Source organism: Chiloscyllium punctatum, chromosome 33, assembly GCF_047496795.1.
Source record: "Chiloscyllium punctatum isolate Juve2018m chromosome 33, sChiPun1.3, whole genome shotgun sequence".
NCBI classification, from domain to species: Eukaryota; Metazoa; Chordata; class Chondrichthyes; order Orectolobiformes; family Hemiscylliidae; genus Chiloscyllium; species Chiloscyllium punctatum.
This window is the reverse complement of record NC_092771.1, coordinates 26,814,873-26,837,178: the sequence shown is the minus strand read 5'-3', so window position 1 is coordinate 26,837,178 and position 22,306 is coordinate 26,814,873. Positions and strand designations below refer to the sequence as shown.

The following is a 22,306-nucleotide window of genomic DNA, read 5'->3' as shown; positions in this document are numbered from 1 at the left end:
ACACAGACCCCCCCCACCACACATCGAAAAATACATCCCCCCTCCACACACACACACACCCACCCCCACACACACACCCATAAATACACACCCCACACAACCCCCCACAGACCCCCCCCACAAATACACCCCCCAAACACACCTACAAATGCACTCCCCCGCGTACACCCTCAAATACACCCCCCCATACAGACCCCCCACACCCACTCCACAGACTCCCCACACCCACTCCACAGACCCCCACGCACCCACAAGTACCCTCCACACAGACCCCACCACACATACCCACAAATACAACCCTCCCACACACACCCCTACAATTATACCCCCCACACACACCCACAAATACACCCACCCCACAGACCCCCCTACACACACCCAAAAATAAACCCCCATCACACACACCCACAATTACGCCCCACCACATACATACACCCACAAATACACCCCTCCACATCCACACAGACCCACAAATACACCCCCCCCACCCACACCCACCCCACAGAACGCCCCCCACACACCCACAAATACACCCCCCGCACACACACACCCATAAATTTACCCCCCCACACCCCCCTACAATCCCCCCCACACCCATACATACACCTCCCCAGACAGAACCCCTCCACTGACACCCACAAATATTCCCCACCCCACCCCACCCCACCGACCCCCCATGCTCACACCGACAAATACACCCCCCCACAGAGACCCTCCCCCACACACACCCACAACTACACCCCCCACACATACCCACAAATACCCCCCCCACAGACCCACAAATACACCCCCCACACGCACACCCACAAATACACCCCCCCAGACAGACCTCCCACAAATACACCCCCCCACAAACACACCCCTCCCACACAGACCCTGCACCCACATATACACCCGCCACACCCACAAATACACTCCCCCACACAGACCCACAACCCCCCCACACACATTCCACCCACACACAGAGACTGCCCACCCCCATCCCCCCATCCCCCATCTCCCCCCCCAACCCCCCATCCCCCACCCCCCCAACCCCCCATCCCCCACCCCCCCCCACACACTTACATTGCCCCCCACACTTACATTTCCTTCCACACAAACAACCCCCCCCCCACAAACACACCTCTCACACCCCCCATGCAAAATGTCCCTGAAACCACAGACACCTCCCACACAAAATCTCCCTGAAACCACAGACACCCCCCACGCAATCTCTCTGAAACCACAGACACCCCCTCCCACGCAATCTCCCTGAAACCACAGAAACCCCCCACGAAATCTCCTTAAAACAACAGACACACGCTCATGCACTTTCCCATGCAGACCCCCATCCCTACATTCTTCTTAAAACTAGATACCTCCCCCATCCACAACTTCCCTGAAACCACAGACACCCACTCCACGCAATCTCCCTAAAACTAAAGACAGCCCCCATGCAATTTCCCTAAAACTGTAGAGCCCTTTCTACACACTGTCCCTAAAGCCACACGCCCCTAAAGTCTCCTTAAATCTACAAGTATTTCCCTAAAATCACACTCACCCCCACACACAGCATCCCTGTAATCACAGACCCCACACAATCTCCCTAAAGTCATATACCTCCCCTTCACACAATCTCCCGAAGAACACAGACGCCCCCATCCCCACATTTGCACGCACCCTCCCTAAAGTCACAGGCAATCATCCCCACACGCAACTTCCCGAAAATCACAGACACCCCACACACTTCCCTTAAAGACAGACCTCACCCCCAACACAATCTCTCCAAAAACAGTCCCCCCTCTTACAACTTCCCCAAAAATAGTGGTCCCCAGAGCCTCCCCAAAATTGGACCCATCCCCCCCGCCCCCCTCCCACAAAACCTCCCTAAAAATACAGAACTCCCACCCAACCATCCCTCCCAGTAAAGCACACACCCCTCACTCCCACACACACACTTCCCCATAAAAACAGTTTCTTCTCCCCAAAGAATATCCTTTCCTCACCAGAAAAAACATAAATGCTGCCAAAATCAGAGATATTCTGGATATAGGTTTACTTGCTGAGTTGGAAGGTTCGTTTTCAGATGCTTTGTCACCATACTAGGTCACATCCGTGAGCCTGCAGTGAAGCTGAAGACTCACTGATGATGTTATCTAGTATGGTGATGAAACGTCTGAAAACGAACCTTCCAGCTCAGTGAGCAAACTTACATCCAGAACTTCAACCTGAGCTACAAATCTTCTCACAACGTGCTGTCAGAGATATTCCCTAAAGAACAACTTCCTCGTCCAAATACAGACTTCCTCCCAAAAACAGACCCTCTTTGTTAAACGAGCCCCAAAAACACACCCCTTCCCAAACACCCTCCAAAAGCACGTCCAAATGCTCCCCAAAACAGACCCTTTCACCAAACCCACTGCGCTCCCAACCACCCTCCAAAAGTTGGTACTCCTTCCCAAATAATCATTGAAGTCTTGTGAACAGGTACAGACCACCTTCATTCCACACCACCCTCCAAATATAGTCTCCTAATTATCACTAGCTGCAAAACATGCACACACTACCCTTTCCTCTCAACCTAAAACTACACAGTAACATCCCAATCTCTAACTGCCCCCCCCCCCCCCCCCCCCCCCAATAACCATACCCTTATCACACCACATCTCCTCACCAGTCTTTATCTCTCAGATCTTAAAACAAAACATTCACTCATCCGCTGAGGCTCTCCTTGAAAAGCCACCCTTCAGCTCCTCCCCAACAACATAGACACAACCACTGAGCGTCACTTTCAAATTCCAAAACACACTTTATCAAAATAACCTACACTCTATCCTCACTTCTTTCCCATTTACCCTCATAGAAATGCTCCAAACAACATTCTAACATTGAACAATGCGTGGGTTTCCTCCGGGTGCTCCGGTTTCCTCCCACAGTCCAAAGATGTGCAGGTTAGGTGAATTGGTCATGCTAAATTGCCCGTAGTGTTAGGTAAAGGGGTAAATGTTGGGGAATGGGTGGGTTGCGCTTCGGCGGGTCGGTGTGGACTTGTTGGGCCGAAGGGCCTGTTTCCACACTGTAAGTAATCTAATCTAATCTAAACATGCTCTCACCTGCTCCATGATCCTCCTCCACATCTCCCTAACCCTCTCTGCCCATTCCTTCTCCCCATCTAAAGCTGCAATCATCAGCTTATAAACACTAACAGAAAAGATTATTAAGGAGGCCATCAATAATGCAAGTCTTTAATTACTTTAGATGTTGGAAATCTGAAGTAAATGATAAATTTCAGCAGGTCAGGAGGGTGGAGAGAAACAAACTTATTATTTCAGGCTGTGACCTTTTAGAATCATCCCCTCAGTTGTTGGTCTTGGTGGCTTTTATTTTTCCTTATCTATGCCTTCTTTCATTAATATAGGCGCTATAATGTGGTGACTTTTTTTGAAAAAATATAAGTGACAGTAAATTCCTATTCTATTCAATATCTAACCCTATTTTGTATTGCTGAAAGAAAGACACATTTTATCAAAACTTTTCATCTTGCACTCATAGAATCCCCACAGTGTGGAAGCAGCCATTTGGTCCGTTGAGTCTACACTGACTCGCTGAAGAACATCTCACCCACACCGACACCCCTACCCTCTAACCCTGCATTTTCCATGGCTAATGCACCTAACCTACCCATCTCTGAATGCTATGGGCAATTTAGCATGGGCAAATTCACCTGACCTGCACATCTTGGGACTGTGGGAGGAAACCGCAGCACCCGGAGGAAACCCATGCAGACACGAGGAGAACGTGCAAACTCCACACAGTCACCTCGTGGTGAAATTGACCCCTGGTGCTGTGAGGCAGTAGTGCTAACCACTGTGTCACTAATCAGGGCAACTTACAAAAAATACCCAAGTAAATACAAATTAACAACATTTGTACTGTAAGAGAGGAGCGTGTGGCAAGTGGCTTCAGATTGGTGGAAGTGTTGCCATGGAACGTGCACCGGTTAATGATGACAGACTGCTAATTGCCAAGCTTTGTTTAAATTTGAAACTCGACAGGTTGGTCTGATTGATCAAGGTATTGTCCTCAGAAATGAACCAGAGAATGGCCAACATTTATTTTGTAACATTTAAACAGATGTAGCGCATGTACATGTTCTATCTGTCTGCAAAGTACTGGTTTCTATCCAGTTCTGTAAATGTAGCACTCTACAAATTCAAATGACAATGCAAAATTGTACAAATCTAACACCTTGCTCATGGTAACAAAGAGAATACAAGCACACATTTCAAACTTTCTCTGAAGTTAACAGCCCAGAGCTACAACCTCTAACTGCACTCTGTGTACCTTGTCAATAAATACCTTTCCAAATAAGATTATGTGTACTTGGATCATCATCTTATTTGAAGACTTACAGTATATACCCTTCAAGAGGTTGTAACAAAATGATTTGTAGTTGTTGGTTGCCGGTTGATTTTTCTCAAACGTTTCTTCTCCTGTCTGGATGACATCTTCAATGCTGTGTAGCCTACAGATGAAGTGCTGTTGTGATATGCCCAGAATTTATGCAGTCCTGTCTGTCAAGGCAGGTCTATTGGTTCTATAGATGGAGCCTTTTTCAATATGTTTGTTTATGGAACCATCGGGTGAATACCAGGCCTCCAGGAATTGCCGAACGTGTCTTTATTTTGCGTGTCCTAGTATTGTAATGTCCCAGTTAAGTTGGTGTCCTTCATTGTCAGTGTGTATTGATGTGACGTTGAACTGATCATGTTGTTTTGTGCAAGCTGATGCTCATATATTCTGGTGGCAGGTTTCCTTCCTGTTTCTCCTATATCCTGTTTCCCACAGTTGCTGCATGGTATATCACACTCATCCTGCATGGTGTGGGTATAGCGTCTTTTGTCCTGGATAGTAGCTGGCGATGTGTGGCTGTTGGTTTGTGTGCTATCATTATTCCCAGAAGGTGTAGGAATCTAGTAGTTAGTTCTGAGATGTTTCTAATATAAGGTTAGAGTGTTGGGGCACACAGATCGTTTTGGTGTTGTTTGTATGCCAGGCATTGGCCGATGAAGCGGTTAGGGTACCCCATTATTAGCGAAGGAAGACTGATTAGCAAGGTTAGATCTCATGGAATAAAGGGAGAACTGGCCATTTGGATACAGAATTGGCTCAAAGGTAGAAGACAGAAGGCGGTAGTGGAGGGTTGTTTTTCAGACTGGAGGCCTGTGACCAGTGGAGTGCCACAAGGATCGGTGCTGGGTCCTCGACTTTTTGTCATTTAACGTAAATGATTTGGATGCAAGCATAAGAGGTACAGTTAGTAAGTTTGCAAATGACACCAAAATTGGAGGTGAAGTGGACAAAGAAGAGGGTTACCTCACATTACAACAGGATCTGGACCAGATGGGCCAGTGGGCTGAGAAGTGGCAAATGGAGTTTAATTCCGATAAATGCGAGGTGCTGCATTTTGGGAAAGCAAATCTTAGCAGGACTTATACACTTAATGGTAAGGTCCTAGGGAGTGCTGCTGAACAAAGAGACCTTGGAGTGCAGGTTCATAGCTCCTTGAAAGTGGAGTTCCAGGTAGATAGGATAGTGAAGAGGGCGTTTGGTATGCTTTCCTTTATTGGCCAGAGTGTTGAGTACAGGAGTTGCGAGGTCATGTTGCAGCTGCACAGGACATTGGTTAGGCCACTGTTGGAATATTGCGTGCAATTTTGGTCTCCTTCCTATCGGAAGGATGTTGTGAAACTTGAAAGGGCTCAGAAAAGATTTACAAGGATGTTGCCAGGGTTGGAGGATTTGAGCTATAGGGTGAGGCTGAATAGGCTGGGACTGTTTTCCCTGGAGCATCAGAGGCTGAGGGGTGACCTTAGAGAGGTTTACAAAATTATGAGGGGCATGGATAGGATAAATAGACAAAGTCTTTTCCCTGGGGTCGGGGAGTCCAGAACTAGAGGGCATAGGTTTAGGGTGAGAGGGGAAAGATATAAAAGAGACCTAAGGGGCAACTTTTTCACACAGAGGTTGGTACGTCAGTGGAATGAGCTGTTAGGGGATGTGGTGGAGGCTGGTACAATTGCAACATTTAAGAGGCATTTGGATGGGTATATGAATAGGAAGGGTTTGGAGGGATATGGGCCAGGTGCTGGTAGGTGGGACTAGATTGGGTTGGGATATCTGGTCGGCATGGACGGGTTGGACCGAAGGGTCTGTTTCCATGCTGTACACCACTATGACTTATAAGTATTCCTCTTTTTTGCGGCGGTTTGGGGTGTTGCAGTGTATTATAGCTCATTTAAACAGAGTCTATACACAGCTCTGTTGTGGACATTGGGATGATTACTGTTGTATTTGAGAATCTGGTTTGTGTATGTGTCGCCTTTCTGCACATTCTGGTAAGGATTCAACGTCGTTTGTTCGTTGTACCAGTACGTCTAAGAACGGGAGTTGGTCGTCTTTCTCTTCTTCTCTGGTGAACCTGATCCCGGTGAATATGCTGTTAATAAGGTAGTGTGTGCTTTCTAACTTGGCCTGTTTAATGATAATGGACGTATCTGATCCATAATTTGGTCTGTATCTGGGGGAGGGCTGAACCATTGCAGCTGATCCAGTGTAGGTGTCCCATACAGTAATTTTTTTTCTTTCTCTCTGTTATGCTTTATTATAAGTACTTGCTGGGCCATTTGAGAAGGAATTTAAGAGACAGTCACCTTGCTGTGGATGTGGAGTCATATTGAGCCAGGCTGTGTAAGGATGGTAGATTTCTTCCTCTGACGTTATTAGTGAACCACCTAGATTTGTATGACAATTGATAGTCTTGTGGTCACCATTACTAATGCAGACTTTGTATTCCAGAGTTATTCATTGAACTTAAATTCCACCAGCTGCCATGGTGGGATTTGAACGCATGTTTCTGTAGCATTAATCAGGATCTCTGGGTTACCAGTCCAGTAACACAACCAATATGGCGCCATCCTTGAAAGAATCTAGTCCTCTGTCCAGTGACAATTATACACCCTATGTTCTGTGAGACAGGATTGCAACAATTCAGCTTAGAAGTTTGTAGAAGCCCTACACTGTGGAAACAGGCCCTTCAGCCGAACAAGTCCACACCAACTCACTGGAGAGTAACCCACCCAGACCCATTACACTCCCCTATATTTATCCCTGAGTATTAACCTACACTCTGGGCAATTTGGCACGGCCAATTCACCTCACCTGCACATCTTTGGATTGTGGGAGGAAATCAGAACACCTGGAGGAAACCCACACAGACACTGGGAGAATGTGCAAACTCCACACAGTCAGTTGCCCGAGGCTGGAGTCGAACCCACGTCCCTGGCGCTGTGAGGCAGCAGTGCTAACTATGAGCCACCGTGCCACCGTTTTTGACATACTGCAGTATGCTTGTACAGTTTGATTTGAATACCCTGATGGTGGCATTAATTTGTACTCGTTGCCCTTGTGTCTTTTGTAGGCTATTTGGTGCTTGCTGTCCCATTGAATCACTTTCCTATTTTCTGACACCCTCACGCATCCTGTATGAAAATGCTGTGATGCAAGAATTTATTCCTGCTAAGGTTGGAGATTCCTTCGGACCAACGTAAGTACACAAGAGGAAGGCACACTGCCTGATTTGAGGAATTTTTAATTAATTTTAAAAATACTTTTCTCTACCAAAAATTTGTGTTAATGAAAACCTAGCTCTCCAGTTCAATCCCATTTACTCGTACCCAGGTTATACTTCTTTTTCATTTCGTTTGCATTCATTTCATTTTTATAAATTGCAAATGTTTTCTTTTGTGCCACTTGTGTAATGGGAAGTCTGTACATAGATTTAATATGATGCCAATTCTCTTAGTCTCACAATTGACCGTTTTTCCTGTAGATGGTGGACGTCCTGGTTCAGGGTGACACTGACCATTCCGAAGGCTTGGAAAGGTGAAGAGGTGCACCTTGTGTGGGAGAGTGACGGAGAAGCATTGTTGTGGAGAAATGGCATTCCAGTACAGGTATGGTAAATCGACAACAGCAGAATACTGTAGAAACTTAAATGTGGAAATCTGAAAAAAAACCCTAAAACTTCTGGAATCACTCCATGGGTTAGACATCATTCATGAAGAGAGAAGCAGAGTTAATACTTCAGGTTGTGACCTTTCACCAGAACTGGGAAAACTGATGAAATGCTATTTCTTTTTCCTGCACAGTGTCTGTGTATTTCCAGCATCTTTTGTGGTGAGTCTGGTATTTTAATTTGTATGGAATATAAATGAATATTGAATTAAAAGTATTTTTCTTTGTTTAATAAACTCACTGTCACTTATTTAAACTCTTGTTTAGCTCAGGAATGTCTAATGTTTGCTGTTTTGCATGGATATACTTTTGATGACACTGTTTGAGTCATCAGTGACACCCTCACGCATCCTGTATGAAAATGCTGTGATGCAAGAATTTAGTGACTCCCTGAAATCTCCACTTACCTGGATGTGAGAGTTCCCAGCAGCATTCACGAAGCTTGATAGCATCTACGATGCTTGGCCAGCACCCTACTGACTGCCTTAAATATTCACCCCATCCACTTATGGGGCAGTGGTCTGTAACCTCCACAAGATGCACTGCTGCAACTCACTAAGGTTCCTTCAACAGCACCTTCCAAAAGTGGGACCTTTCCCATCTTGAAGGACTAGGACAGCAGATATGTGGGAATACTACCACCTTCAAGCCACACAGCACGTTGGAGCGACATCACCATTTCTTCACTGTCATTCATGAATTCCTGAAATTTCCTTTTATAACAATAGTGTGGATGTACCTATACTACATGGATTGCAGAGGTTCAAGAAAGTGGCTCATTACCATCTTCTCAAATTCCATTAGGATAGGCAAGAAGTTCACCTTGTTAGAGGTGCCTCACATCCTATAAAAAAATCCTTGTTACAAATAAATGTATGCCACAAATGTATTTATTGACAATTATTTTCTATTGTTGAGTATTCATGGACTTGAAGCACTCACAACAATTTAAAGAATCTGCCATTTTTGTCTACTAATTTTATCAACAATCATGCAAAAATATTATGTCTCACCTGCACACAATATTTAATATGAATATGAAGATTAAATATCCAGTGTTGGTGTGTATTACTCACATTTATTTAATGATCAGAAGTGCTGTTAATTTGGATTTCTAATGATCCTGTAGAGGAATTTTGTAAAGCGTAAAATATCATTATTTTCTGATATAAAAACATGTTATTAAACTATGTCTTTCCAGTTCCTGTGCCTAATGGCAGAAGTGAATAGACAGATGTTGGCTCACTATGTGGGTAGTAAGTTTCTCAGAGCATGTCCTATAATATTGAGAATTGGATGATTCAGAGAGAGGGACAGAGACAACAATAGGGAGAAACACAGAAAGACAGAGCTGAAAAGAGAGACAGAATGAAAGGCAGTGGGGGGGCAGAGTATCAAATACAGTGAGAGGGAGAGAGAGACAGAGAAGGTAAGAGAATTTTCAGAAACTAAATGAGAATGATGGAAGTGCTCTGTAGGGAAGTGATTCACGGAATCGAGCAAGTCAAGGTCTGTTAGTGTGTTTAATTCTGTTTTTGCTAACCCTGCATGCAGATGAAAGGTTTCAATATATTCGATCATTTGTAAATCTCACTACTCCACAGTGCACCATTTCCTCTGGTGTTATGTCATGCCAAAAAAGCCATTATTGCCTTCTAGAACATTTTGAATACTTGCGGATATTCTAGCTGTTTGGAAATATGTGGAAAACTTTCACTCATTACTATCTCAGTATCAAACAAGATGACGTCCTGTATTTAATATTTATGGTGAAATTGTGGAAGCATTAAAGATCAAATGAATGGTTTTGGTTGAAATTATGGTTAGAGGAAATGTCCTCACCTATTTTGATGTGGCCAGCACATAGAAGCCAAGAATAAAATGTCTGATGGAACAGGATACTTAAATGTTGCTTAAGAGAAAGACATGTTATTGAAACATTTTGTCTTGTGCTTGGGGCAAACACAAGAATGCCAAATTTAAAATGAGCATAACAATTGCTACGTAAGGAATAGTTTGGCAAACTGGTTGTGCTTGGCCAAGGTGTTGTCATGGTGAATGTAACAGGTGACTATGAACTTCCAGATAATTGAGAAGAGGCACAAGGCTTGAACGTATTTCTTTGCTAAGCTTTGGCAGCATCTGTTTCTTTTCAGCAGCATTTAGGTTCTGTAATACCAGGTAACTGTTTGGATCAGGATGACTGGGAAGGATGGTGTAAGGTAAAGTACAGGAATAATTTTATTAGATTAGATTACTTACAGTGTGGAAATAGGCCCTTCAGCCCAATAAGTCCAAACCGACCTGCCGAAGTGCAACCTACCCAGATCCATTCCCCTACATTTACCCATTCACTAACATTGCGGGCAGTTTAGCGTGGCCAATTCACCTACACTGGACATTTTTGGACTGTGGGAGGAAACCGGAGCACCCGGAGGAAACCCACGCAGACACGGGGAGATTGCGCAAACTCCACACAGTCAGTCGCCTGAGGCGGGAATTGAACCCGGGTCTCTGGCGCTGTGAGGCAGCAGTGCTAACCACTGTGACCCCGTGCTACCCAGTGTCAGGTACAGTTACATAGTTACAAATTCAAGCATTGAATCTTTATTAAAGCCGAAATATCAAGTACATAGGAATTTCTTTAAAACATAATGCTTCAATCATCTAAAATTAATTATGCCATCAGGGACTGACCAAAGAAGGGGAGAAGATCAGCTATGTCCTGACAGAGAAACTCACAGATGAAGAACCTCACAGGTTAGCTTTCATGCACATTTGGGTTTCAGCTATTATCCACTGTGTTCTCTAACAATTGCTTTCATAACCTTTCTTAAAAATCTGTTGGACTGCAACCTGGTGTTATGTGATTTTCAACTTTTTTATAAAGAGTATCTCAGAATTAATGGGTTTATCTCTTGGGACATACCATAACTGGCAAACATTTCTCCTTAGAATTCTTCTAAATTCTTATTTTGCTTTAGAGAATTCACTTAGGTTCTCTGTCTGTCTGTCTGCCTGTCTCTCTCTCTCTCACTCACTCACTCATTCTCACACTCTCTCTCTCTCTCTCTCTCTCACACACACACACACACACTTTCTTTCAGATGATACTCTGTCTTTCTAATTCACTGACTTCCACTCTGTCTTTTTGCCCCTCTTTCTGCTGTTTCCCTATTTCTGTCCCTGTCTCTGCCAAAAGCTTCTGTTTCTCTTTAGACATTAAAAAAATTACCATTATCTTAATACATTAAACATTCTGTGGAAAAGAATCTTTGTTATCCTGATTCCTCAGAGTAGGATACATTTTTAAAATGTGTAATTTTACTACTACAGGTCAACTTTGGTCCCAGTCTTGGCATGAATTGGATATAATCTCAGTTAGATACTGGTAGCAATTTTTTCCTATCAATTTGGTAAATGATTTTTTTGTTAGTCATAACCAGGTTGTCTAAGGGAAGGAGATAGGAAAGTGGCTGGAGGTTATGTACTAGCAGGGTGAACTTCATGCTTGTTTGCAACCTGTGATTAGTTCATTTCGTAAATGATGTTCCATGGACATGTCTACAAGCTTCTCTCATGACTGTGATGCCTGTGTTTGTCCAGAGTTGCATTTATTGCAGACAGGTGTATTTGCATACTCTCTGCAGCTTGGAGCTGTATGTGGAGCTGGCATGCAATGGATTGTTTGGAGCAGGGCAGGGCTCGATGATTTCAGCCCCGGATCCGAACCGCAGTTTCACTCTCTACAAGGCTGAGCTGGTTGTCTTCAACAGAGACGTTCATGAGCTGCTGATTGACTTTGAGGTCCTCTCTGACATTGCAAAGGTACGGCTATATGGTAGTGTACTGACCTCCATTGGTTGGTCGAGACAACTCAAGCATTTCTAAAAGGCAACAGTTATAGGAGCAGCAAGTACTACCACATAAAGTTTAAAACAGTTCTCTTTTCAAAGTAATCTAGTCTGTAGATTTCTGCCCACCAAAGCCATTCTGATTGTTTAGGGCACAAATATACAAGTTTAGCAAGGTCTGTACTCTATCGATGTTGGTCATGAGCTCCCATGCCCCTGAACTGGGTCTGCTGCATTGGAAGAGGAAAGAGGCCATTTTGGGATACGTGATCATTTAATTTTTAAGATTTAAAATCTGTCCTCTGGGAAGTGTGAACTGAACCAGTTTTTGTGCAGAAATTCAAATCTTCCAGTATATTAAGTTCTTGGCCTCTGTTTAGGCAAGTACCACAGTTTAATCCAGACCTTGACAGTGGTACATAACTTAAACTGATACTTCTAGTTTGGACTGAAATAGGGTTCCATTGTCATTAAGTCTTGGTTGAATCATTGTTGTATCTTTTTAATTCAAGAAATCAAATACGTTTCTTTTCCCCCTTTGATGAAGGCAAAATTAACCATGGTGTTAGCTGTGACTCACCTCTTAGTTAGAAGTTTGTGGGTTCACTTCCTGCTATGGAGATTTCAGCATGTAATCTAGTGTGACAACTCCGTGCAGTATTAATGGAGTGCTGCATTGCTAGAGATGCAGTCTTTTGGATAAGACATTAAACTAACTTCAGCGCATTCTGTAGACTTATTCGTGATTTTAGCTGTAACACATTATGAAGTTATAAAGCTTTTTGTACTACTTGTTCCCTCTTTTATCCTTAACTCCCTCTAGCACCTTGGCATTGAAAATCAGCATAGCTATCAAGCATTGTACACTGCCAATAAGATGGTGAATGCCTGTGATGTGGAAGACAGGAGCACATTTGCAAAAGTTCACAGATTGGCCAGTGATTTTCTTCAGCAAGAGAATGGCAAGAGTCAGCATACAGTGCATGCAATGGGACACTGCCACATTGATACAGGTCAGAGAAGATCAGCATATAGTCATGATTTGGAGATGCCGGTGTTGGACTGGGGTGTACAAAGTTAAAAATCACACATCACCAGGTTATAGTCCAACAGGGTTAATTGGAAGCACACTAGCTTTTGGAGTGACGCTTCTTCATCAGGTGATAGTGGAGGGCTCGATCGTAACACAGAATTTATAGCAAAAATTTGCAGTGTGATGTAACTGAAATTATACATTGAAGAATTGATTGTCTGTTAAGCCTTTCATCTGTTAGAATACAGTGATAGTTTCACTTCTTTCATGTGTAAATCACAAAACCTTATTTTTAAAGTTGCATTCTCGGGAGCGTTGCTCCGAAAGCTAGTGTGCTTCCAATTAAACCTGTTGGACTATAACCTGGTGTTGTGAGATTTTTAACAGCATATAGTCAGTCATTAAAAAGGAACTAGTGTTTACAGTTCAGTGTCAATAAGGCTCTCTGCTCTCACAACGTATTTAGTTGTTATCCCTCTATTTATAACCTTATAGTTACTGACATATATCCATAATTCAGTGTACAGACCATTTTAAACCCTTGGCTGCTCTACAGTCTGCATTGCATCCAAAGTATTTAGTTCTGTATATGAATTATTTTGATTGCTTCAATTACCTTACTAACTGAAAATACAGTTTACTGGTTCAGATGGTCCATATCGAAATAACATTATAGGACATCATTTACTTGAAAGGATGAAATAGCAAACAATAAGTTGCGTTTATATAGCACCTTTTAACATGGATAAGGCTTCCAAGGATTTCCACAGAAACATCATTGAACAAGATTTGCTTCCATATCAGAAAAGAAGGTATGTTTTCTCAAAAATGTAGATTCAAGGACCATTGAAAAGGTGTAAAACGAGCTTGAGGGAGAGCATCCCAGAGTCTAGAGCTTTCATTGCTGAGTGCACAGCCACCATGAGTAGAGCAACTAAAATAGGGAGTAAGCAAAAAGGTCAGTATTGGAGGAATTCAGGTATTTCAGCAGTTGTGAAGCTGGCGGATGTTTTAGAAGCAGGGAGGGGGCAAAGTTATGTAGGGATTTGAATTAAGGATGAAAATTTTACATTTGTGGCATTGCTTAACCAAGAGCCAGTGCAGGATACCAAGCACAATTGGAAAATATGTACAGGTAGAAATGACTGCCAGTAGACTGGCAAAAAATCCAGTGTTGCAGTCTATCTTTTAATCCATTGTCTGTAGTGTTATGAAGATGTGGGTGTACTGTACCTTTTAAGAGAATTAAAAGCTAGCAATGACAGGACAAAGTGTTCTCAATAAGATGAAATGTAGCTAGGATAGCTGGTTGCTTGAAAACGACAAAACAGATTTGAATTCGGCCAATCAGTTTAAATTATACTCTGAAAAATGCCAAACTTCAATCCAGTTTGAGTTTACTGTATTGACAATTTTAAAAGCCAATGACATAATCTGATGGTTTGGGGTTATAAGACTGGGGAAAATTGAACATTTGGGAGGAGAACTGCCAAGCTGCCAGCATGTAAAAAGACTGTCCGAAATAAAGCTCTCGTAAAGGTACCTTTATCGATCAGTAACCTTTGAAGCAGAAATCCCTAAGAAGAAAAGAAGATTCAACATCTGATTGGTTTTTTGAAAAGTTAAATTTTGGTAAATCTTAATCGGGGGTTTTATCGGACTAGTATTGTAGAATGGAAGGCTAAAGGTAGGTTAGTTTAAGGACTTGTAAATAGCTGTTAGTTAATTATTGTCTGTTATACTTTAAGAAATAAAGTTGTTAATTTTTACTTTAACTAGTTCTTGGCCAATTGAACTTTCACCCATTACTGCACAGAATAAATCTTTTCTGTGTTGCTGCTTTTAAATTAAGCAGGAGAGTTTACCCCATGTCGTAACAGGAGCCCATGTGTGTTGAATCTAGGCTGAGGGACTGTTGCATTGTCAATAGTGCTGTCCCTCGGATGAGATAATAAACCCAAGCCATGTCTGCCCTTTCAGAGGGAGATAGTGTTCGTGTATCAGATTTGAAAATGACCTGAGGAGCTCCCCTGGTGTCCGGGCTAATATCCATCTCTTGGCCAATTTCTAAAATTAGATTCTCTGCTCTTTATTGCAAAACTCTTTGTGGATCCTAATGTGTGTAATTGGGAGGCAAGTTTCCTACAACACTTAATATGCTTCAGATTACTTCTTTAGCTACGAAATTGTTTTTAGATGACTGTTAATTGTGAAAGGTGCTACATTAATGCAAGTATAGATTTTTATAAGTATAGATCTTTCTATACTTTCTAAGTATAGATCTTCCAACCACTTTGCAAAAATATTTGTCATTATAAAATCTTAATCTGGTGCACTCAGTGTGGTGCAGGGACACCCACAGTGCCATTAGGGGAGGGATTTCCAGGTTTTTGACCCAGCGATAGTGAAGAAACCGTGATATATTTTCAAATCAGGATGGCATATATGTTGGAGGTGAACTTGCGGGTGGTGGTGTCCCTGTATATCTGCTACTCTTGACCTTCTAGGTATTGGAAGTTGCAAGTTTGAAAGGTGATGTTAAGAAGTATATTTTGTAAGTGATACATATTGCTGCCACTCTGCATTGGTGGTATCACCTGCAATAAAGAGCAACTCTGTAAATATACAGTTAGTTTTGCTGAATTGAATCTTATTGTGTTTCTTCAGTGTTATAGGAATTGATTGTGTTTCTAAGTGAAAATATGAAACAAATGATCACAAGGTGGCATCCTAGTTTGCTTCTCCTGATTTTAAAACATTTTAATTGAGGTCTGTGAACGTATAACTTCAGGAAGATGTGAAATAGTCATGAAATGCTGAGTCATTATCATTCCCCCTTAAAATTTAACTCATAAAATCTTATAGCACAGAGGAAAGCCATTTGGCCCATAATTCTGGTGCCCGAGGGCCTCTTCAAGAGAATAAATAAATAAATTGGCAGCTCTGTATCCTTTTCTTCTTTCTTCTCATCATAGAGACTTAAGAAATTCACAGACCGGAAAAGGTCCTTCAGTCCATTATCCCTGTCGGTGAAAAATAACCACCTTACTACTCTAATGCCATTTTCAAGCACTTGGCCAATTACCTTGTATGCTTGCTTTTGTAAGTGCACCTCTAAAGACTTTGAGGCATTCTGCCTTGACCACCCTTACAGGCAGTGAGTTCCAGTTTCCGGATATCGGTAGTATATCAGATTTGACTATGTGCGCTTGAATATAGAAGATGAAAGGGTGTTTATTAAGGTAATGAGTTGGATAAAGGAAAACTGTTTCCTTTGTGGATGAATTTAGAGCAAGAGGGATGCAATCTTAAGGTTAGAGCCAGGTCGATCGGTTGCGTTGTAAGGGAGCACTTGTTTAGATAAATGAAATTGGAAAATTCCCCTAAAAGGTTTTGGACTTGGGACCAATTGAAATTTTCAGAAAGGATGGATATCTGTTAGGTAAGGACATTATTGGATATAGATATGGAAAATAGTGTAAATGGTCTTACAGCTCATCCCTAAACTAGTTGAATGGAAAAGGAGATGAAAGGACTGCTACTTGTTTCTGGGTGCTCTGTGAGATTGGACTTAGTATTTTAATGTTTTTTTTATTCAACAGCTTGGCTGTGGCCTTATGAGGAGACTATTCGAAAATGTGCTCGGAGCTGGGTATCTGTACTTCGCCTCATGGAGAAAAACCCAAGCTTTATCTTTACTTGCTCACAGGTGAGATGTGTGGTGATGTAATTTGAATTTTGCAGTTTTGTCTTCTGTGTGTACGTCTGTGCACATGCATGTGCACAATCAGTCAGGAGTGCAGGTCTCCTCATGATCCCCTCGTAACTGCTCTGTAATCAGCAAAAAGCAAGTTCAAAAGTGTGGAATTAGTTTGATGGTTCTGACTTTTTTTTTCCAATTTTGTTTTCAGAACGAAAGAACAACTTCAATCAGATTTAATCATAGCCCTAGGCTGATGTTGAAGCATATGTAACTCTTTCATCCATTTGTTTAGATTTGGTGGGGATGTTCTGTAGGTTCATAGAATTAGCTTAGATGGTGAAAGGGGTGCAAAGAAAGAGTTAAAGATGCTGTATCTGAATGTACAGAACATTCACAACAAAAAATGGTTGACTTATTAGCACAGATAGAAATAAATATATGACCTGATAGCCATTACAGAGACATGGTTGCAAAGTGACTAAGGCTAGGACTTGAATGTTGAAAAGAGTTGATACAATGGAATGATGGTGGGGTAGCTCTGTTAATTAAGGACAGCATTAGTACAATAGTGAAAGATAACCATAGCTTGAAAGAGCGAAATATTGAATCAGTTTGAATAGAGATAAACAAAATGAAAGGTAAGAGGTCAGTTGTGGGAATGGATTATAGGTCCCTAACAGTAATTACAATGTAGGACAGAGCGGACAGGGATAAATAAATGAGATCTTGAAGAAAGATGTTATCAATAATCTTTGATCACCATTCCTGGGTATGACCTCTCCTCCTGACAGGACAGATCCACTAGAAATAGCAGCACAACGATTTACAGTCAGGAGGGACCTACCCTGGGAGTCGTCAATGTTGATTCTAGACTCCATAAAGTCTCATGGCATTGGGTCCATCATGTTCTCCTGCATGTTGAATACCATTTGGAGGATGTACTAAGGGTGACAGTGGTGCAGAATGTATTCTCAGTTGGGACTTTATTGTCCATCTCTCTAAGAGTGGACTGGCAGTACCACTTGAATTCTCAAGGGGTTAGCTACTATCCTAATCTGCAGCAAGTCACGAGAGAACTAACAAAAAGAAAAAAAGCTTCTTAATCTCATCAATTTGCTGTTGCAGATGCATTTGTCCATGACTGCAGTAGTGCACAGTCATTGTGAAAAGCAAACCCTATCTTCATATTAAAGTTCTCCTTCTTCCTGCTGTGTGACAGTATTACTGTGCTGAATGCTATACAAACTCAAGATAGGGTATCCATTGATGTTCTTTGGGCCATCAGTGTCAGCAGAATTATATTCAAACACAATCTGTAACCTTAAGGCCCAGGGTATACCCATTCTACTGTTACCATCAAGCCTGGGAATCAACTCTGGCTCAACAAAGTGTGCAGGCAAGCAACAAGAGCAATACCAGGCATACCTCAAAATAAGATGTCAGTTTGGTGTTTGTGTTCTGGCAGTGAGTGTGTCCACTTTAGTTTCTGATAGTTTAAAACCTCTCACCTTTTTTCAAAATACAGTGTATTTGTTTTATTAGTATTGATTATACTTTGTTACTGTGACTGAGCTCAGCCTGAGTATTGCACATGGCAGCATGCGGTAAACTGCAGTATTCCTACCTAGCCGATCATTGTTGGCTCTCCCTCAATTTGAGAATGATGTCTGTTCAGGGCCGTGAGTCGATGTCACAGCTATGCACAGGCTGAACAGTCTGAGTTTGAAATGTATCATTGGGCTCAAAAGGACACAGTACTTAAGAACAGGAATTGGCCACGTGGTCCTTCAGGACTGCTTCCTCTTTTACTCTGCTGCCTTTTTGCCTCATCATTAAGGTGTTTCGACTTGCCCACAAAACATGATTCATGGAATTCTTCAAACTGGCATCTTCACAAAGCTAGAAAATTCAGCAAAATATATTTGAGGCAATGCGCAAATAGGAGCACTCTCGCTTGAGAGAATGTGAAAGTTAGTATATAAATGTAAATTCTTTCTTTTGTCCTTATACCTTGGATTTAAGTGCTTAAAGAGTTCAGTGATAGAGAATGAGTATGAACTGTTATCATTTCCTTTCACTTTCCAACAGGCACAGCAGTTCGAGTGGGTAAAGAGCTGGTATCCAGGTTTATACACACAAATCCAGGAGTTCGCTGAGAAGGGGCAGTTTGTCATAGTGGGAGGTACCTGGGTGGAAATGGTAAAGTATCAGATCTTTTGATTTGAAAAGCATTTCTTGCCCCTGCCTAGTCACATGACACTAAGTGTCACATTGCCTCCAATGGTAATCCCAAATCAGAAGTTTAGAGGTTATTTTTCCTATTCCCAGGTTTGACAGCATAGATAGGCTGACAGTCCATGTACATTATTGAGAGAAGGCTTTTTCATTTCAAAAGACCATAATGTCAGAGTAAGGGATTGCCTATCGAAACAGAGATATGGGGGAAATGTATTCTGTCAGAGGGTGGTTAATCTGTGGCATTCCTTACCACGAAGAGCTGTAGAGGTTTGGATGTTCAGAATATCTAGGGCTGAGATCAACAAACTTTTAATCAGTAAGCAAGCCAAGGGTTCTGGGGCAAAGTGGAGATGAGGATCATCAAGTTGATTATGATCCCATTGAATGGCAGGGCAGACCTGATGGGCTGATTGGCCTATTTCAGTCTGCTCCTTCATTTTATGGTCTTGTGTCTCAGTGAGGCCTGCTACAAATTCAAATGTTTAAGTGCACTTCTTTGGGTGAGATGCAAAGACAAGCATTGCATTAAAAAGCAGAGGTTTACCCGCCCCCGCCACCCCAAGAATTAAAACTGAAACACTCAAAGAGGAGTACCTCACCCTATAATGTCTGAAAAGTGGTTAAATAAAATACATCCCTGACACTCTTTCCAAAATCAACAAGTAACAATTTATTTATCTAATTCTAACAATGAGCAAATTAACTAAACTATTAACAAACTGAATAAATCCTTTCTACCTGCTAATTGTTTCCAAATAAAACAAGATTCTAATGGTATGCTGTTCCAGTAAATATAACTTCCACTCATATTCAGAAAAAACATAATTTAGTCTCTTGAAATTACAGCCAGGTTACATGTCTTCCAAAATGTTTGGTGCCTTCTCCCATTGATCCTTCTGTTGGGGATGCTTCCTCCAATTCTTCTGTCAGAAATACCTTCTTTATTTACATGGCACTTTCTCGAATACATCAATGACTGAGAGACCCGATTTCTCTCTGGAGAGCCTTTTGGTCTTGGCCAACTGCCCCCATCTTTTATACCCTTGATGACATATCAATACTTCTGACAATAAGGTTAGTCCTATATTGTCAAAGCCATCAGATTTAATTTTAATAAGCTTTTGGTATCCAAGTGCCTGGTTCAAGTTGATTGGCTAAATTCAAAAACTATTCCTGGCCTGCTGATCCAAATGTTTCAGTTCAGGCTGTCTGTGTCCTTACATTTTAAATCTCTAAGCAAAGAAGCAATACCATCTTTTAAAAGGGCCACGCAACGCTTTCCCTATTTTACAATTTTATAAACACAAAATTCTAATTCTTGTCTCCCAATCTGCAATTACTCTACCCAAGTTTTCAACAACTGAGTCCTGCCAATGACCTGATTAACATTTCTACCAGAATCAACACCACTGAAACCAAATTAACTGATGACTAATTTTGAGAGTTATGGAATCTTGCTATGTACAAAATAGCCTTCAGAGTAATGTGGGGAACACTTTGGAAATGTGACAAGTTGTAATATGTTATTGCAACTTTTTCTTTAGTCTTTCATAATCCATGATACATAACATCAGAAACTGAAGTATTCCATGTCTAAATTCAGCAAGAATTGGTTCAGTATCCAAGTTTGAGCTGACAAGTATCTAGAAACATTTGTGCCACACATTTGCTCGGCAGTGATCCAATAAAAGAGAATTTTATCGTTGCCCCAAGATGTTCCATCAATAAGTTCCCCCTCCATCAACTTCCTGGGGGTTACCATTGACCAGAAACGGAACACATTATTTCTGTTGCTCCAAGAGCAAATCAGAGGCTTGGAATACTGTAGCACGTCACTTATTTCCCAACTCCCCAACCTGTGTCTACTATCTGCAAGGCACAGGTCAGACTTGTGACAGAGTGTTCCCACTTCCCTAGATGAATGAAGGCCCAACAACTCTCAAGAAGCTTGACACCATCTAGGACAAAGCAAGCTGCATAATTGGGACCACATGCAAGAACATTCATTCCCACCACCACCAGTGCTCAGTAGCAGCATTGTGTGCCCATGTCCAGGATGCACTGCTGAAATTCTCCTGAGACAGCACCTTTCAAACCCATTACCACTACCATCTAGAAAATCAAGTTCCTCTCCGAGCCACTCGCTATCCTGACTTGGAAATATATTGCCATTCCTTCAGTGTCACTAGGTTCAAAAATTATGGAACTCCCTTCCTAATGGCATTGTGGTGTCCCTACACCAAATGGACTGCAGACAAACGCAGCTTAACATCGTGCTCAAGAGCAACTAGGACGGGCAGTAATCTATGCACCAACTAGTGAGCCCACATCCCATGAATGAATATTAAAGGACAGTACAGTTTTTTTCAATTCACTGCACATCACTGCTTCCCAGCAATTAAATGGAGGATTCATCATAGATTTGCCAAAAGCTACAACAAATTGTCGTTTTATTTTGCCTTGGTATTAGCAAATAGGTTTACAACAAATCCATTCCTTCTATTTCTCATCTCCAAAAGAGAAAGCTCTTTATTAAACATTACCTCAGAATTTGATTCACTTTATTTATATTTATTTTTCCACCCTAAATTTTCCATCATTAATGTGGGTAATTATACTACGTGGATCCATTGCTTTTCCAATATTCCCTTTATCCAAAGCACTCCCTGTGGATCTTAGGCTAGCAAATCAAGAAAAAAGGAGAGACATAAGACGGAACTGTTGACCAGTAAACCTGAGAAATAGTAAATTCTAGTATTATATTAAGGGTGTGATAACAAGGCACTTAGAAAATCATAACATGATTAAGCAGATTTGACACAGATTAGTGAAGGGAGACCAGGTTTGACAAAACTGCTAGTTTTTGAACTTGTGTCTAGTCAGTTGGATACAGAATGATTACATTTTCAAAAAGCACTTGATAAGGTGTCATACAGGAGATGTTTTGCACAAAAGTAGGCTTCGGTTTGGCAGGAAAAATGAGAAGAGACAATATAAAGAGAAAGAAAATTCTCTGTCTGTCTGTTTCTCTCTCTCTGTCTTTCTCCCCTGTGCACTAACCTGACCATGTGCTGCCTTTGCCTCTTCCTGTCCCTCTCTCACTTTTAAAAGTATTATTGTTTTGACTTTGTTTTGGAACTTTGGAGAAAAAAAGTGCAGCAGCATATAAAGCAGTAATTGCTGCTCCTGGAATTCGAGGAAATCACCTCCAAAACCTAAAATACCTCAAAAAAGGAGCAGTCTGTTACAGCCAGAAATTTTCCTGACCTAATGCGAGGTGCTGCATTTTGGGAAAGCAAATCTTGGCGGGACTTGAACACTTACTGATAAGGTCCTAGGGAGTGTTGCTGAACAAAGAGACCTTGGAGAGCAGGTTCGTAGCTCCCTGAAAGCAGATGGCAGGTAGATAGGATAGTGAAGAAG

General features: G+C 41.8%; 1 protein-coding gene across 3 annotated transcripts in view; it reads left to right on the top strand.

Moving 5' to 3' along the window:
- The window catches only part of man2c1 (mannosidase, alpha, class 2C, member 1), a 130,183-nt gene that overhangs the window by 5,241 nt on the left and 102,636 nt on the right, over positions 1-22,306 (top strand). Inside the window, exons 2-8 of one of the 3 annotated variants that reach the window (XM_072553207.1) lie at positions 7,460-7,585; positions 7,871-7,994; positions 10,745-10,815; positions 11,706-11,883; positions 12,733-12,922; positions 16,545-16,651; positions 18,734-18,844. In XM_072553207.1, the coding sequence (XP_072409308.1) occupies positions 7,460-7,585; positions 7,871-7,994; positions 10,745-10,815; positions 11,706-11,883; positions 12,733-12,922; positions 16,545-16,651; positions 18,734-18,844 (907 nt within the window). Of the gene's footprint in view, positions 1-7,459; positions 7,586-7,870; positions 7,995-10,744; positions 10,816-11,661; positions 11,884-12,732; positions 12,923-16,544; positions 16,652-18,733; positions 18,845-22,306 lie in introns of those variants that run through there. The other 2 variants (XM_072553208.1, XM_072553209.1) reach the window with 2 other exon arrangements.